General features: G+C 42.4%; 1 protein-coding gene across 4 annotated transcripts in view; it reads right to left on the reverse strand.

Annotated features, from left to right (window-relative positions):
* RHOT1 (ras homolog family member T1) overlaps positions 1–17716 on the reverse strand; it is a 394200-nt gene that overhangs the window by 154624 nt on the left and 221860 nt on the right. For all 4 annotated transcript variants that reach the window (XM_069199969.1, XM_069199971.1, XM_069199970.1 and 1 more), the window contains exon 14: positions 6718–6818. In XM_069199969.1, the coding sequence (XP_069056070.1) occupies positions 6718–6818 (101 nt within the window). The remainder of the gene's footprint in view (positions 1–6717; positions 6819–17716) is intronic.

Raw genomic sequence — 17716 nt, forward strand, 5'->3', positions numbered from 1 at the left:
ATATGATAGTGTAGATGCTCAAAGCAAGGAGCTGTGAGAGCACTAGACTCTCCGTGCCCAATCTGGGACTACGAGGCTTACCAGCCCCTTATCTCACCTCACTTTACACGAGCAGGATTAGAGGAAACTATGTTAATGCATACAGATAGACTGAAGTCCAGGAAAAGGCAGAGAATGTCCTGCAGAGCCTCTTGAGGAAAAAACTGTAGGGAGCAAAAGATGGGGCATTAAGTGTTTTTCCAGTCAGAGCATGCACCATTGGATGAAAACACCATTAGGCCACCTCTGCGTGAAGGAGCTACTGACTGGCAGCCAGAAAATGCCACCCTGAGGTTGTCCACTATTACACTAAGGGAACCAACCAGATGGATTGTTGATAGCAAAATCTTATTTCTCACCAGCCACTGTTACATTCTTAGAGCCCCTAGACAGAGAACGTGTGAACCCATGCAGCTCTTCTTATTGCATTATCACATTCCCATCTTGCTGAGAGTAATAACTTGGTCCACCTTGTCTTTGACCAACAGTAGAAATTCCTTCAGGGCAAAAAGAATCAAATGCAGCTAGTTTATGGCCAATTCTGCTCTGATGGAGACTGAAAGCCTCAAATTGGCAACAAGGATGCCCATCCTAAGGACAATGCAGCAGCCATCTTCAACTGCAGGAGGGTGGCAGAAAAACATGTGAAAGTCAAATTGCTGCCTGACAGCCATCACTACATGGTGTGGTGTCTCTCTTTTCAACTATCACTCTTTGTCGATTTTCCTAAAGTATAATTATAAAAATGATTCACCATTACATGCTGATACAGCTTCCAAAACACGTTTTTCACATACATGTTGGTACTGGATTCAGTGGAGCTTTTTTTTTTTTAAAGATTCTAGACAGATGATTTTCGCCTTCATTGAAGAATTGTTTGTATGAGTTAACCAGCAGCAAGATTTTTCAGCAATATTTAAAATTATTGAAAATTAGTTTCACGTGGATATGTGTTTTGTGATAATCATTCAATGTGAAGCCTACAATTTTAAATAAAAATAAGGAAAAGTATATATAAATTGAGATCTAGCAGGCTGGACGGAAATCTTTGACTTCCTGGGAAACTCTGAGATCAAGCGAGCAAAAGCTGTGAAGGTCCTAGGCAGGCATCCCTGAGCCAGTCCCACCTTTTTAGGTTGCTTCAACACCATACATATCAAGTAGAGAAAGAGAGAGACAACAACTTCCTTCACACAGAACAACACTATTTGTTCAAGTGAGGTATACGGGCAAGAGGCCACCTTCAAAAATTGCAAAAGCTCTTTTGGTGCTAAGACGACTTAAGTAGTGGCAAGGAGCGAAGGGCTGGAGGACAAAGGTAGACTCCACTGTTTCGTGCATAAGAGTTTTGAATTCTGGACTACCACTATAATGTTGCATTTGTTCTTCATATTCTGTTTATTAATCTTTCTCATCTTCACTGCTTTGTCCATTTTTACAGCTACAACTATACACATTTATTGCACAAGAATAGGACACTGAGTTGGTATAAACCCTTCCAGGAGGACAGAGTTCAAACCATCCGCACCCCCCCCCCCAATTTACCTTTAAGGCAATCAGTCAACATGTTCTCCAGGCCTCAGCACTGAGCCGGACACTATCTGCATCCTTTGGCCTTAACAATTAAATCATATGGCATCAATTTAATAACTTATGCAGATGAAAGTCAGTTAATTGTGATTTTTGGTCCAATCTCACCACGAGCCTTTAGAATCTTTCCTTGGTGTATGAGGGAAGTTTTATTTTGGCTCAGTGCAAATTTCCTATAGTTCAACAGAGACAAAACAGAAGTGATGTGCTGCACTGTTGGGTAGGCTCTATGTGCATTACCAGAAGACTTCTGGCTCTTGAAAGAGGCTCTGTTCCAGTGGTTACTACATCCGCAAGGAACCTGGGAGTAAACTTCAATTAGAATGTATTGCTTGAGTCTGATGATAAAAAGCTTTGCTCTTATTTTCTTTAAAGTGGGTGATTCATAACATTATTCCCTTCTCATCGGGTCCTGATCACCAGCTAATGGTGCAGAGTTCCATCTTGAACAAACTTGATTATTGTAACATCTTATTCTTGGGGTCACCAGCATATCTGCTCAGTCGCCTGTAGTGGATACAAGCTGCTGCTGCTCCTTTGCCTACCTAGGTCCTCTTCCAAGGCTGCTGCGTTATCTACATAATGCTGGCTCACCATCGCAAAGGGTTGTCTATAAATCTCTCTCAATCATATTCATGTCAGTGCATAAAGCTGGACCCAGCTTTCTTCACCATAACATTCATCACTATTTGCCTCGGAGAACTCGGCGATCTGCAAAAGCCAACTTTTTATTGGTCTCCAAGTTTACGAAATCTAGGTCAGGAGGCTGAGCCCTCTTGGTTGTAACTGCGAGGCAGAGGAACAGTTTGCCCCACTCACTGAGAGTTGCCCCTGATCTGCTGGCCTCTTGGGAGACCTTAAAGACATGGCTCTTCAACTCATAAGCATCCATCTTCTTAAATGTGATTGACCTGTCTGACTGCCAGCTAAGCACCAGGATAATTTTTAGGTCACATCTGTGCTCAATAAATTTAAAATAAATAAATAAATATAGTAATCTTATAAAATAAATACTTACTGTGCATTCTTCAGTGTATCAATTCATGGTAAAAAAAAAAAAAAAAAAAAAAAGATTTGGGACCTGATGTACTAAGTGTCTTGACAGTCCCAAACACACAGATTTGGTGAGTGAGGGTTTCCAGCCATTAAAATATTCTTTTAAATTTACTTAATCCATTTAACGATTCAGAAACGGTTTTGCAAATCAATAAATGGATTTAGAAAACATTAAGGAATTATTTGTAAGATGTGTTTTTAAAGGTGTTGCTTCCAAATACCAATTCCTTAAGGTATGTATTAAAGTTTGGTGACCGCAATTTGTTCGCTAAATATTAATATTTTACCACCAACTCAAAAGAAGGCAATAAATCATTTGCAAATGGGATGGAGTTTCCAAAGGACCCCTTCATTTGTAAATGGTGGAAAAACTTTTTTACGAGTAGGTAGCGGCCCCATTTACCTATGTCTAATCTTGAAAAAAGTTTGTAAACATTTTTTTTTTTTTTTACAATGAATCCTGGCTGCATTTTAAAAAAAAAGATTGCTTGATTTAAAAGTAATCACTGACATAATGGTTGCAATTTGTGACCTACCTCCTTAATAATGAGGTAGGTCGAATTCAGACCCACAGTGATTCTGTTTTTTGTGGAATGACATAATTACATAGGATGGTTCACAATATAAGAACGCTGATATAAAGACACTTCAATCAAATTCCTTTTACTTCAGTCTTTATTCTTTCATCTCTACTGCCTCAGCAACAGTTCTCCACACAGCTGCTCTTCTAGCTCCTCAACGTTCTACTGTCAACTCCAGCCCAATAACTGTCAGACTCTACCATTCTAAGGGGAAGGGGAGGTGGAACATACTACTTCTATCGGTGTAAATATTAAACTCCTATTAGGATAAACTTATTTATATAGAACAATATATATATATATATTTAATTAAAACTGCGATACAACACATCTTCCCTTCTAACAAAACTAGAAATAGTACAGTCATCTGCTATCATTAATTACAGTTCATTATACTCAAGTAGTAATCTCGTAATCTTTATGCCAAACAGGAGGTTTAATTCGTCGGCTATATGTTCTTTTCTCATAACCTCCTTCATTGCGATTCTGTGGAACTTCCTGACTTCCTTCCGCTTCCTCAGGATTGCTTTCAGTCTTTTCTACACCCGGTGGCTGTTTGACGATCCTATCCATGCTCCAACACTGTCCATTCTCTAATACAACTACATTTCTTTTTACTTTGGCAATATTGAATGGGCCCATAAACTTGGTGTCTCTCACATTTGACCTCATTCCCTTCAATGGATTTTTAACATACACTCTGTCCCCTACCACCCACTGTTGTTGTTTCGTACCATGTTTCTTATCATACATTCTTCTGTATTTATCTTGGTGCAGAGATAATTTAAGTTTGATATGAGGGGTTGCAGGTTCACTCTTCTCTCCTCCACCTAACCATGAGGGAAAGAATTTTGTGCTTGGTTTTCTGCCTTTTAGCGCAGAAAAGGGGGAAACTTTAGTGATTAAATTTGGAGTTGTATGGTATGCCCATAACATGTCTCTGATAGCATTTTCCACACTCAAATGATTAACACTAGCTAACTGTATGCATTCCTTGATCATACGATTGGTTCTCTCAATCAGACCATTTGCCCTTGGGCAATACAAAGCTGTAGTGAGGTGATTTATACTGAGAGATGCAAGGAAGTCTTTCATTGCTAAAGAAGTCAACTGAACCCCATTATCAGTAATAAGGGTAGCTGGTATGCCCTCAACAGCAAACACATCCTTGAGGAAATTTATCACCGATTCAGTTGTGATTTGGTTAACTAATTTTGCATTTATCCAATGCGAGTGGTAGTCAATTAATACTAAGGCAAAGCGTTTGACTACTCCTGTCATGTTGATTGGCCCAATGATATCTAATGCCAGTTTGGACCAAGGTTTGTCAGGTATGGACACAGGAGAAATTGGGGTTTTGCGAATCAATTTCGTTTTATCACTGCGTGCACATATGGTGCAATCTTTGACTTCTGTTTCAGTCATGGAGTCCATATTAGGGAACCAGTACCGTTCCCTAATACGTGATTTTGTTAGGCTTCTGCCCAGATGGCCCTCATGAGCCAGCCTAATGATTTTGTGTCTTAAACTTGCAGGAGGTATTATTTTATCATTCCTAAATACACAATTTCCTATTTCATTTATTTCATATCTCACCTCCCAGTAGCTTTTAATAACTTCATCCAGATCCTTCCTGGATTCAGGCCATCCTTCCTTGGCTCTCAGTTTTAGCAAGGATAGAGATTCATCTTTTTGACATGCTGAATTCCATTCATCTTCATTGATAGAAGATGTAGAAACTACCAATATAGGATATTCTGGAGTATCAAAGTCTTCTACTACATCCAACGGAACTCTAGATAGAAAATCCGCAGCCAAATTTCTATTGCCAGGGAGGTACTCAACCTTGAAACAGAAGCTTTCAAGGCCCAAGGTCCACCTCGCAATCCTTGGAGTGCTGTTGTAAAATCCCTTAGTGGAGAATACATAAACTAAAGGTTTGTGGTCTGTGCGTATGGTAAATTGTGTACCCCAAAGAAAAAATTTAAAATGTTTAACAGCCCAGAAACATGCCAGAGCCTCTCTTTCAATGACTGAGTAATTGGATTCAGCTTTGCTTAGAGCCCTTGATGCAAAAGCCACAATCCTCTCTTTGCCATCAATGACTTGTGATAGTGTAGCCCCCAAACCCAATTTACTGGCATCTGTGGTGAGAATAGTTTTCCTTTCATGATTAAAATTACAAAGATATGGTGCTGATAAAATGGCCTGTTTAATCTTTTCAAATGCATAATCATGACATTCCCTCCATTTATAAGGTATGTGACTCTTAAGTAACTCTCTGAGATCATATGATGTATCTGAGAAGTTTTTGACATATTTGGCCATATATTCAGTGAGACCCAGAAATGACTTGAGTTCATCCTTATTTTTGGGCGCCTTTGCTTTTTTAACTGCCTCTACCAGGGAAGTTTTAGGTTTAAAACCATCTCTCGATATTGTATACCCTAGATAATCTACAGAACTCACACCAATCTGGCATTTTTCCTTCTTTAACGTTAAGCCTGCTGTTTTCAGTATATTCAGAACCCTCCTCAGGAATATTAAACTCCTATTAAGATAAACTTATTTATATAGAACAATATATATATATATATTTAATTAAAACTGCGATACAACAAACGCTCTTGGTAAAAGTTGGTGAGCAAATTGCGACCCCCTTTTTATAATGCATTCTCCGTACATCAGGACCATGAAACCTACTAACAACAAATAATCCTGTGAAGTTTTACAAGACTAATTATTACCCAGAATGCACCATCCCCATCTAGTGCTGAGGTAGCTTGTGGGCTACGGTCTACTCGGTTTCCTGGCTATCGCTAATAAGAGGGCCACGGGCTTGTACTTAAAGAGGGTTTAGAAAACTTAAATTCTGATACAAACTGTATATGGTATTACAAACATGCACCAATGGTTCTTTAGCGATCTTGTAATGGTTGCAGAGAAACAGAGAAAGGAAGCAGCCTGCTTCTTCCGAGAGGAACGAGTAGACAATAGGTCAGCTGCTACAAGGTACTTGTTACATAATGTGTTCATCTTGAACTCTAAAGCTATCAAAGGGCTATCCAAGTCAAATGAGTGAGAGGAGAGAAAAACAGCTATAAAATGAAACGTGCTGGGTGGAGGAAAGAACAGCTGAATGGTGGGCTAGTTCTCACCAAACAGCACTTGCAAAGATAAAGGGATGTGGTCATGAACTAGGCAGATGTAGGAGACAGAGGCCAGACAACACTTTGCTTTTACAGCTTTTGAGTGGTAGTTTCCCGTATCACAATGACGTGTAAGGATGCCCTCTAGTTAGGTAAGAATAAGTTCTGAAAGTAAGGCAAGGTAAAAGCCTGCAGCAGTAAAACATTCAAAGTCTCTGTACAGGTACGCATATGTGAATGCAAGGCAAAATGCTGGCATGATTTGGAAGTAAGTAATCCAAAAGAAATAAAATGTATGTTACCTGTAATTGCCATTGCCTGGGACTCTTGCTCTGTCAGAATGGAGTAACCCAAGTACCCCAGGTACTCCAGGCACCGTTGTACATCTAGATAAGTGGTTAACCTAAATGAGAATAAAATCATATTTCAAAATTCAACTCGGAACAATTATTTGCAAATATATGGGGACCTTCAGATGTTTGCTCGAACTGTCATCTAATAGTACTGTCTTGGTATTACATGAAATACGCAACACATATTATTGAATACCTTCAAAGAAATACAAGTAATCACACCATTAACAAACAACTATAGAAACTTCTGCAGAAGTCAAATTACCGAACTAAGGTGAGTTACAAAAAAAAGTAAGAAGGGATTCACTGTGAAAATCTGTGAATCTTGTGAAATAACTGATTTTGTTAGAATAACAAAAGTGGGCCTGCAAGGCTGTGGACAATCAACAAATAAACATTCATTTAAATCCAAGGAGTATCAACTCAATGTTATGATTTATAGAGGAGTATCATAAATACCTGAGTGAGCCGTAGAATCAGACTGACTCTACCAGTAAGGAAGAAAACAATTCCAAGTCCTCAAAAATAGGGAGTAGCAATTTGTACTCTGAACATGTGAGAACGCTGGAAACTATGCAGGGTCTTGTGTCTAAAGATGAGGCTGGGTAAAGAAAAGAACGGGGCAGGCAGGCCAGATTAAATGTCCAACTCTAGATTACAGTATAATAAAATGTTCTGCATGTTCAAAATGTATCTTGACATGCAGGCAATTTTACAGTCTGTGTAAATATATCTTCTAGAATTCGCATGATCTTACTTAAGAAACCAGAGTAAAAATAAATAACCCTGAAATACAGACTTTCTGCAAATCTATATTTCCAGGAAAGGCCCATTACAATCAAATCATCACAACAGTTATCTGATTAAAGACAGCAAAACAAATTGAGGCAATTCACAGGCTGTTTCACAACCTCATCGTGAAACAGACATTTCAACCTAGAATGACTTCAAGTCACAAATGGATGGGAATAGAGCTTTAGATCTGCCTGTTTCATTGCCTCTCTAAAATGGGCGTCACAACCACGACAAGGTCCTTGGTTTGGTCTCACCATTTCTATGAGCTGGCATTCAAATGATCACTGTCTCTCAACATTGTTCTCACCACTGACCTGTTACATTCGGCGTTCGCACACTATCTGTATTGCTCATTTTCTTATTAAAATCAACATGAATCTCCTCCTTTCCTGGTCGAGTCCTATGGCCTTACATTGTACAACTATGCAGATAGCCCCTGATTATGCTTCACTTGAAAGGTCTGCCAACCATAATGCGTCCACCCTAAGGTCATGCCTCCTTTCAAGTCAATGACTGGAAGACCTGGAAATACCTTGAACAGAAATCCTAACGCGTAGAATTAGATCCCTTTTTGAACTGATGACATCACTGGCAAGAGCAATTGATCCCCAAGTCAGCACCATCAAAATCCACAAAAAGCCACTGAAATTAGGGTGGGGCCACAGGGGACGTCAGTTGTAAAATGCTCCTTCTGTAGCCGAAGACTCTTTGGAAAGTAATTTCAATACCTAGGACTCTCTCTCTTTGGGTTCAAGCACTCATCACTCTTGTGCTTTATAATACATGAAACTCAGCATTATAAATCTATGCATTTGGGAGCCCATGATGCAGGCACTAGGAGCACTCCATGATATACCTGTGGCCTCACAAAACCTCTGGATGAGGCTTTGTAGATAGCACATCACACCTTCAATGGAAAAGGGACAATAATTCCCAAAATGACTAGGTTCTGTAACTCCCTGTTTCTTCAGATAATACATTGTTGTGGGACTCATAAACCATAATCACCTGGGACAGAAGTGGAATAAAGTATAAAACAACATCTCAGCAAGGGTAGCAATGAAAAAAACCTGGGTTGCAGAAGGTGAAACAACAAGGAGCACAGATATGGATAAAGGACACATTATGGGTTGAGAAAAATTAAACTATGTTCACACTGTGAACTCACCTAAAACCATGTAGGTGATACAGCTCTGGTATGCTCGCATGTTTATGCATGTTGTGTTTCTTGTATAAGATACTATAAAAGGGACCCCCCAAACTCCCATCAAAAATGCAGTTGCTTCAATTTCCTGTAATGAAAATGTCACTTACCCAGTGTACATCTGTTCGTGGCATCAGTCGCTGGAGATTCACATGTTCTGCATAGCTCGCCATCTGGTGTTGGGTCGGAGTGTTGCAAGTTGTTTTTCTTCGAAGAAGTCTTTCGAGTCACGGGACCGAGTGACTCCTCCTTTTGTCTCCATTGCGCATGGGCGTCGACTCCATCTTCGATTGTTTTCCCCGCAGAGGGTGAGGTAGGAGTTGTGTTGTAGTAATAGTGCCCATGCAATGGAGTGACTAAGTATGTACCTATTTAAGGCTAAAATAATATATATACAAATATACAAAGTTGAAGCTAACTTCCGAATTGCTACAGGCTCCCGGGGAGGTGGGTGGGCACATGTGAATCTCCAGCGACTGATGCCACGAACAGATGTACACTGGGTAAGTGACATTTTCAGTTCGATGGCATCTGTCGCTGTAGATACACATGTTCTGCATAGACTAGTAAGCAGTTATCTCCCCAAAAGCGGTGGTTCAGCCTGTAGGAATGGAAGTGGTTTGAAATAACGTTCTTAACACGGCTTGACCTACTGTGGCTTGCTGTGCGGATAGCACGTCTACACAGTAGTGCTTGGTGAACGTGTGTGGCGTAGACCATGTGGCTGCCTTACATATTTCTTGCATTGGGATGTTTCCTAGAAAGGCCATGGTAGCACCTTTTTTTCTGGTTGAGTGTGCCCTTGGTGTAATGGGCAGTTGTCGTTTTGCTTTAAGGTAGCAGATTTGGATGCATTTAACTATCCATCTGGCTATACCTTGTTTTGATATTGGGTTTCCTGCATGAGGTTTTTGGAATGCAATAAATAGTTGTTTAGTCTTTCTGATGTTTTTCGTTCTGTCAATGTAGTACATTAATGCTCTTTTGACATCTAATGTATGTAGTGCCCTCTCAGCTACGGAATCTGGCTGTGGGAAGAACACTGGTAGTTCCACTGTTTGATTTAGGTGGAACGGTGAAATAACCTTTGGTAAAAATTTAGGATTAGTCCTTAGGACGACTTTATTTTTGTGTAGCTGTATAAAAGGTTCTTGTATTGTAAACGCCTGAATTTCGCTTACTCTTCTTAGAGATGTAATGGCGATGAGAAATGCAACCTTCCAGGTGAGGAACTGTATTTCGCAAGAGTGCATGGGTTCAAAAGGTGGACCCATGAGTCTTGTTAAGACAACATTTAAGTTCCATGAAGGAACAGGTGGTGTTCTTGGTGGTATAATTCTTTTAAGCCCTTCCATGAATGCTTTAATGACTGGTATCCTATATAGGGAAGTTGAATAGGTAGTCTGCAGGTATGCAGATATTGCCGCAAGGTGTATTTTAATGGAAGAGAAGGCTAGGCTAGATTTCTGTAAGTGAAGCAAGTAACCCACTACATCCTTTGGAGTTGCGTGTATAGGTTGGATCTGATTATGATGGCAGTAACAGACAAACCTCTTCCATTTACTTGCATAGCAGTGCCTAGTGGACGGCCTTCTGGCTTGCTTTATGACTTCCATACATTCTTGGGTAAGTTGCAAGTGTCCGAATTCTAGGATTTCAGGAGCCAGATTGCTAGATTCAGCGATGCTGGATCTGGATGTCTGATCTGTCGGTTGTGTTGTGTTAACTGATCCGGCCTGTAGGGCAATTTGATGTGGGGTACTACTGATAGGTCTAGCAGTGTTGTGTACCAGGGTTGCCTTGCCCAAGTTGGTGCTATTAAAATGAGTTTGAGTTTGTTTTGACTCAATTTGTTTACCAGATAAGGAAGGAGAGGGAGAGGAGGAAAAGTGTAGGCAAATATCCCTGACCAGTTCATCCATAGGGCATTGCCTTGGGACTGCCTGTGTGGGTATCTGGATGCGAAGTTTTGGCATTTTGCGTTCTCTCTTGTTGCAAACAAGTCTATTTGAGGTGTTCCCCAGAGTCTGAAGTAAGTGTTTAGAACTTGGGGGTGAATTTCCCATTCGTGGACCTGTTGGTGATCTCGAGAGAGATTGTCTGCAAGTTGATTCTGGATCCCTGGAATAAACTGCGTTATTAGGCGAATGTGGTTGTGAATTGCCCATCGCCATATTTTCTGTGCTAGAAGACTCAACTGCGTTGAGTGTGTCCCCCCGTTTGTTTAGATAATACATAGTTGTCATGTTGTCTGTTTTGACAAGAATGTATTTGTGAGTTATAATTGGTTGGAAAGCCCGCAATGCGTGAAAAACTGCTAGCATTTCTAGGTGATTTATATGCAGTTTTGTTTGATGTACGTTCCATTGTCCTTGCATGCTGTGTTGATCGAGGTGTGCTCCCCACCTTGTCATGGAAGCATCTGTTGTTATTACGTATTGTGGCACTGGGTCTTGGAATGGCCGCCCTTTGTTTAAATTTATACTGTTCCACCATAGAAGCGAGAGGTAAGTTTGGCGGTCTATCAACACCAGATCTAGAAGGTGACCCTGTGTTTGTGACCATTGTGATGCTAGGCACTGTTGTAAGGGCCTCATGTGTAGTCTTGTGTTCGGGACAATGGCTATGCATGAAGACATCATGCCTAGGAGTTGTAATATCATCTTTGCTTGTATTGTTTGTGTTGGATACATGCGTTGTATGATCTTGTTGAAATTTTGAATTCTTTGTGGACTTGGAGTGGCTACTCCTTTTGTTGTGTCTATTATGGCTCCCAGGTATTGTTGTACTTTGCACGGCAAAATGTTGGATTTTGCAAAGTTGACGGTGAAACCTAGTTTGTAGAGGGTTGGTATGATTTGATTTGTGTGTTGTAAGCACTTTGTTAGTGAATTGGTTTTGATTAGCCAATCGTCTAGATACGGGAATACATGTATTTGCTGCCTTCTGATGTGTGCAGCCACTACTGCTAGACATTTTGTAAAGACTCTTGGTGCGGTTGTTAAACCAAAAGGCAATACTTTGAATTGGTAATGTATTCCTTTGAATACGAACCGTAGGTATTTTCTGTGAGATGGATGTATTGGTATATGGAAATACGTGTCTTTGAGGTCTAAGGTTGTCATGTAGTCCTGTAGTTTTAGCAATGGTAACACCTCTTGTAGCGTGACCATGTGAAAGTGGTCTGATTTGATGTAGGTGTTTAGTATTCTGAGGTCTAGGATTGGTCTCAGTGTTTTGTCCTTTTTTGGTATTAAGAAGTACAGTGAATAGACTCCTGTGTTTGTTTGTGTGATTGGTACTAATTCGATTGCATTCTTTTGCAATAGTGCTTGAACTTCTATTTCCAGAAGGTCGGAATGTTGTTTTGACAATTTCTGTGCTTTTGGTGGTATGTTTGGAGGGAATTGTAGGAATTCTATGCAATAACCATGTTGGATAATTGCTAAGACCCAAGTGTCTGTAGTTATTTCCTCCCATGCTTTGTAATAATGACCTATTCTTCCCCCCACTGGTGTTGTGTGGAGGGGGTGAGTGACATCTGAGTCACTGCTTGGTTGTAGGGGTTTTGGGGCTTTGAAATTTTCCTCTATTCCTAGGGAATTGCCCTCCTCTGTATTGGCCCCGAAAGCCTCCCCTGTACTGTCCCTGGTAGCTGGACGGTGTTGCCTGCGAGGTGCTGGCTTGTGTGGCCTGACCCCGAAACCCCCCTCTAAAGGGTGTCTTGCGGAAGGTGCTGTAGGTTCCTCTGCTCTGCGGGGAGTAGAGTGCGCCCATGGCTTTAGCAGTGTCAGTGTCTTTTTTAAGTTTTTCGATTGCCGTGTCCACTTCTGGTCCGAACAGTTGTTTTTCATTGAATGACATATTGAGCACTGCCTGCTGTATCTCTGGTTTGAACCCAGACGTTCTTAGCCATGCGTGCCTTCTAATGGTCACAGATGTATTAATTGTTCTTGCAGCTGTGTCTGCTGCGTCCATAGAAGATCGTATCTGGTTATTTGATATGTTCTGTCCTTCCTCAACCACCTGCCTTGCCCTTTTTTGAAGTTCCTTGGGTAGATGCTCGATGAGGTGTTGCATCTCATCCCAATGGGCTCTGTCATAGCGCGCAAGTAGTGCTTGAGAGTTAGCGATGCGCCACTGGTTTGCCGCTTGTACTGCGACTCTTTTCCCAGCTGCATCGAACTTGCGGCTCTCTTTATCTGGGGGTGGTGCGTCCCCAGATGTGTGGGAGTTGGCTCTCTTCCGAGCTGCTCCCACTAAGACGGAATCTGGTGGCAGCTGTGTGGTGATGAAAACAGGGTCTGTAGGAGGTGCTTTATATTTCTTGTCCACCCTTGGCGTTATTGCCCTACTTTTGACCGGCTCCTTGAAGATTTCCTTTGCGTGCCGAAGCATACCTGGCAGCATAGGCAGGCTTTGGTAGGAGCTGTGGGTGGAGGAGAGGGTGTTGAATAAAAAGTCATCCTCGACTTGTTCTGAGTGGAGGTTTACGTTGTGGAATTGTGCTGCTCTAGCCACCACTTGAGAATATGCTGTGCTGTCTTCAGGTGGTGAGGGCTTTGTTGGATATGCCTCCGGACTGTTGTCCGACACTGGGGCGTCATATAAGTCCCAAGCGTCTTGATCCTGGTCACCTTGGCTCATGGTGGTGTGAGCCGGGGAATGTGACGGAGTTTGCGCTGGTGAGACATTAAGTACAGGTGGAGGAGAGGGTGGCGGAGTCACCTTTTTCACCATTTTTGTTTGTGGCGCCTGGTCTGTTTGAAACTCCAGTCTCCTTTTTCTCCTAATAGGGGGAAGGGTGCTTATTCTTCCTGTTCCCTGCTGTATGAAAATACGTTTTTGCGTATGGTCCACTTCGGTGGATTGCAGCTCTTCCTCAAACCTATGCTTTCGCATCTGAGAGGACAGTGATTGCTCCTCTGTATAAGAGCCTGGACCTGGGTCGGTTACGGGTTGTTTCGGCACCGAAACCCTGCCTGTATCTTTTTTCGGCTCCGAGGTGGCTTTTTTCTTTTTTGGAGTCGAAACCTCTCGGCGTCGATCTTAGTCGGTGCCGCTGTCTTGGCGTCGAGCCGTTTCTACACCGCTATCTCGGTGTCGTTGCTTCTCTCCAGCACTTTCTCGATCCCGAGAAGGCTGCGTGCCGGTGTCTCGACCGGAGTCGGACGATCTCGGCACTGTTTTGGCCTTTTTCGGTGCCGATGGTCGGTCACCGAACTTATGGGTGGAGCCATGGCCTGGTGGCAGTGGCGTCCCCTGGGCCTTGTCACTTTTCTTATGTGTTGTTTTCGACGTCTTACTCACGGTTCTTTGATCGTCGAATTCCTCGGAGTCCGATTCGTGGATCGAAAAGGTTTCTTCTTCCTCTTGTTCCTCGAACTCTCGGTGCGCTGTCGGCGTGGACGCCATCTGAAGTCTCCTGGCTCGACGGTCACGGAGTGTCTTTTGGGACCGGAACGCGCGACAGGCTTCGCAAGTCTCCTCACTGTGCTCAGGTGACAGCCACAGCTTACAGACCAAATGTTGGTCTGTATACGTGTATTTGTTGTGGCATTTGGGACAAAAACGGAACGGGGTCCGTTCCATCGGCGGTGTTGGACACGCGGTCGGGCCGACCAGGCCCCGACGGGGGCTCGAAAACTACCCCGAAGGGCACTGGAGCGCGTCGATCTTCGATGCGGTGTTGAATCTAACTACGCCGATCCCAAACGCAACAATACCGACGAAAATCTTCCGAAATCTACTAACTTTCCGTTCCGAAACTCGGAGCGACAGGAACACGTCCGAACCCGATGGCGGAAAGAAAACAATCGAAGATGGAGTCGACGCCCATGCGCAATGGAGACAAAAGGAGGAGTCACTCGGTCCCGTGACTCGAAAGACTTCTTCGAAGAAAAACAACTTGTAACACTCCGACCCAACACCAGATGGCGAGCTATGCAGAACATGTGTATCTACAGCAACAGATGCCATCGAACAATACACTTTATATTGACTTAATTTGTACTAATATACCATTTAATTAATTGTACAGGTGATACAATCAACAAATTAAATGGCAAAAAAATCCCTTTCTTTTACAATAATTCCTTGTTTAACTATTCATATTCCCAACTGAGATCTCATCGTCAACGGAATTTTTTTCTCTGTAACATGTTCATTACTAATACCCTGACCAAAAAATGTTTTTGTTAATATAATAAAAAAAGCTGCTTGTCAGTCAAATGACAAAATTCAGTCTATTACACTGATGAGTATTATTCATTTACATCACCCTAAAAAGGGTTTCTAATGAAAGGCAATAGTTCCTCCTTTATAAATGAGGTGAATCAGTAAACATGTGTTTCCTCTTTCTTTTTCAAAATGTTAAATGGAACCAAGCCCCACCATAAATTTGTATACTACGGTATGGACAGTGGTTTCTTATTTTTAACGCCTAATTGAGTCAAAATCGGACCATTAATTTATTCTGTAAAAACACTCATGTTACTGCCCGTGAGAATAACTTGAATGAACTTCCACATAAAAGAAGCAGCGCCGATACAGAGGCACCCACTACGGATAGAGCCATGTCTTTAGATTCTTAAAGAAAACTCAGAGAGGTGTCAGTTCGAACTTTGAGGGGAAGCTGATTCCAGAGCTTAGGGCTAGGATATCTACACGTTTGGCCTTCCTTGCCTAGCAAGCTTCACTCAAGGAATAGCTGCAAGGCTCAGGTTACATTAGTGTAAAACACTCATGGGAGCACAGTGAGAAACTAATTTTCTGATAAAATCAGGAGCCTTCCAATACCATAGCTTTGTACATAATACACAATGTCTTAAACTAAACCCGTTTTTCAATAGGTAACCAGTGAAGCTGACACAACTGAGCCGAAACGGACGTATAACAAGGGATGCGACCAAAAAGCCTAGCAGTTGCATTATGTGCAATCTGGTCATAAGGGATTGTGAGATATCCAAGTAAAGTACATTGCCACAGTCCAGTTATGACCTATTTACGGCCTGTACAACAGTTCTCTGTGCAGGGTCTGGCAGGAGCCTACATTTTTTGCAGACTTTTCAATAACCCAAAACATGCGGCGGTAACCCTTTTTATTTGAAAATCCACCCTGAAACTGCATTCTCGATAGACGCCGAGATCCTTCACCACCAGCTTAGGTGAGGGAATGGGGCCCAACGCTTCAGGCAGTCCAAAGAAACCCACAGATGATGCTCATTAACCACTACCAGGAACTCAGTTTTATTTCCACTCAATTTCAGGCAATTGTTTTCTATCCAGCGTGCCACTGCTGCTAGGCAAGGTCTCAGTTCAAGGCCACTTTTGTCCTTAGTAAAGAATAAAGAGAAAATTACTTAAGTGGCACTGGCATAAGAAAACAACATAATGCCAAAATCCTGATCTGCCAGTGGTCGAACATATACATTAAAAAGCATAGGTCTCAAGGAGGAGTCCTGCGGGACCCTGTAAGGCAGCCTGTGAATAGAGAAGGAAGAGGTACCTGAGATGACTTGAAAGGTTTGCTCCTGCATAAAGGAGTGGAACCAGAGTAAAGCATGACCCTTAATGTGGCAAATGGCCAGCCCCTGAAAAAGGACCTCATTGGACACAGTACTGAATGCTGTGCTAAGATCAGGAGAATCAGTGCAGCAGTGCCTTCAGAGTCCAGTACTGCTCAGAGGTGGTCAGTAACCTCTAATAAGGCCAACTCCATACTATGGCATGGTAGAAAGCCAAATTGCGAGTCATGGAGAAGACAGTTGGAACCTAAATAAGATGACACTTGACGATTAACGTGTTTTTCCAATATTTTAGAGAGCCGAGAGGAGTAAATGTAAATTAGCACTTGTATAGCGCACTACTCACCCGTTAGGGTCTCAAGGCGCTGTACTCATACCGCTATGGAACCCCTCCTGGCTTTTCCCTGTGAGGCGCCCACTCCTGAGCACCCCAGGGTGAAGCCAGGCATCCAAGCGCTGTTGGGGCCGTTGTGGAGATTAAGCAAGCTATTGCCCAGAGTTGCAGAGTGGGACCCATGAATTAGATTAGGCACCGAGGCGAGAATTATCTGGTCAAGGGGAATTGAGCCCAAGACCTGCCGAAGCGGGACTTGAACCCTGGTCTTGAGCCAGATCTCTGCTTCAGGGTCTGCCGCTCTAACCATTGAGCCACACTTCTCCACAGTGAAATGGAACCAAAGTGTTTGGGTGAAAGTGTTCAGGTCTAGCAGCATTCACGGGTAGATTTTTCTTTTAACAAAGGTACCATCAGAGATGTTTCCAGTCTGCTGGTACCAGAGGTCGTGCCAAGGATGTACTGGGCAAATCAATCTAGACAAAGGACAGGAAGTCCCGGCCCAAAAGTATCCCCAGGGGAGTAGGGACAGAGGGAGATCCTGATTTACTAGATCCAAGCAGTGGCTCAAAACTATAGGAGTCAATTAACGTGACTGACTCAAAAATAGCACCTTTACCTGATTTAGCGGCCACTTCCAATTCTTCCATGGCACTGGCGGTAAGGCCTCAAATGCAGTATAGATGTTAACCACTTTATAAGCAAAGAAACTAGCAAATTCATTGCACCTTTTGGGGGGGATAGAAGAACCTCTCGAACCAAGCCAGATGGATCGAACAAGGCTTTTACAATATGAAAAAACCTCCTTGGCCTGATTCTTAGAACAATTACTTTTATAATTAAAACAGCATACCCGCACTTCTCGACATGCTTTATGATAAAGTTTCAGACTGGTCAAGTACCTCTGTGTATAATCAGCAGTGTAGTTTCTGCACCAAATACGTTCCTCATGCTTACAAGATTTTTTTGTGCATAGCGTATGTGTAGCTTCCCCCAGGTCTTGGAATGTTCTCAAAGCTCTTCCCTTCCATAGGGTTTTGAACTGGGAGGTGGCGAGTGCCACTACATGTGTCCACCGTGCAACCACAC

Source organism: Pleurodeles waltl, chromosome 7 (assembly GCF_031143425.1).
Source record: "Pleurodeles waltl isolate 20211129_DDA chromosome 7, aPleWal1.hap1.20221129, whole genome shotgun sequence".
NCBI classification, from domain to species: Eukaryota; Metazoa; Chordata; class Amphibia; order Caudata; family Salamandridae; genus Pleurodeles; species Pleurodeles waltl.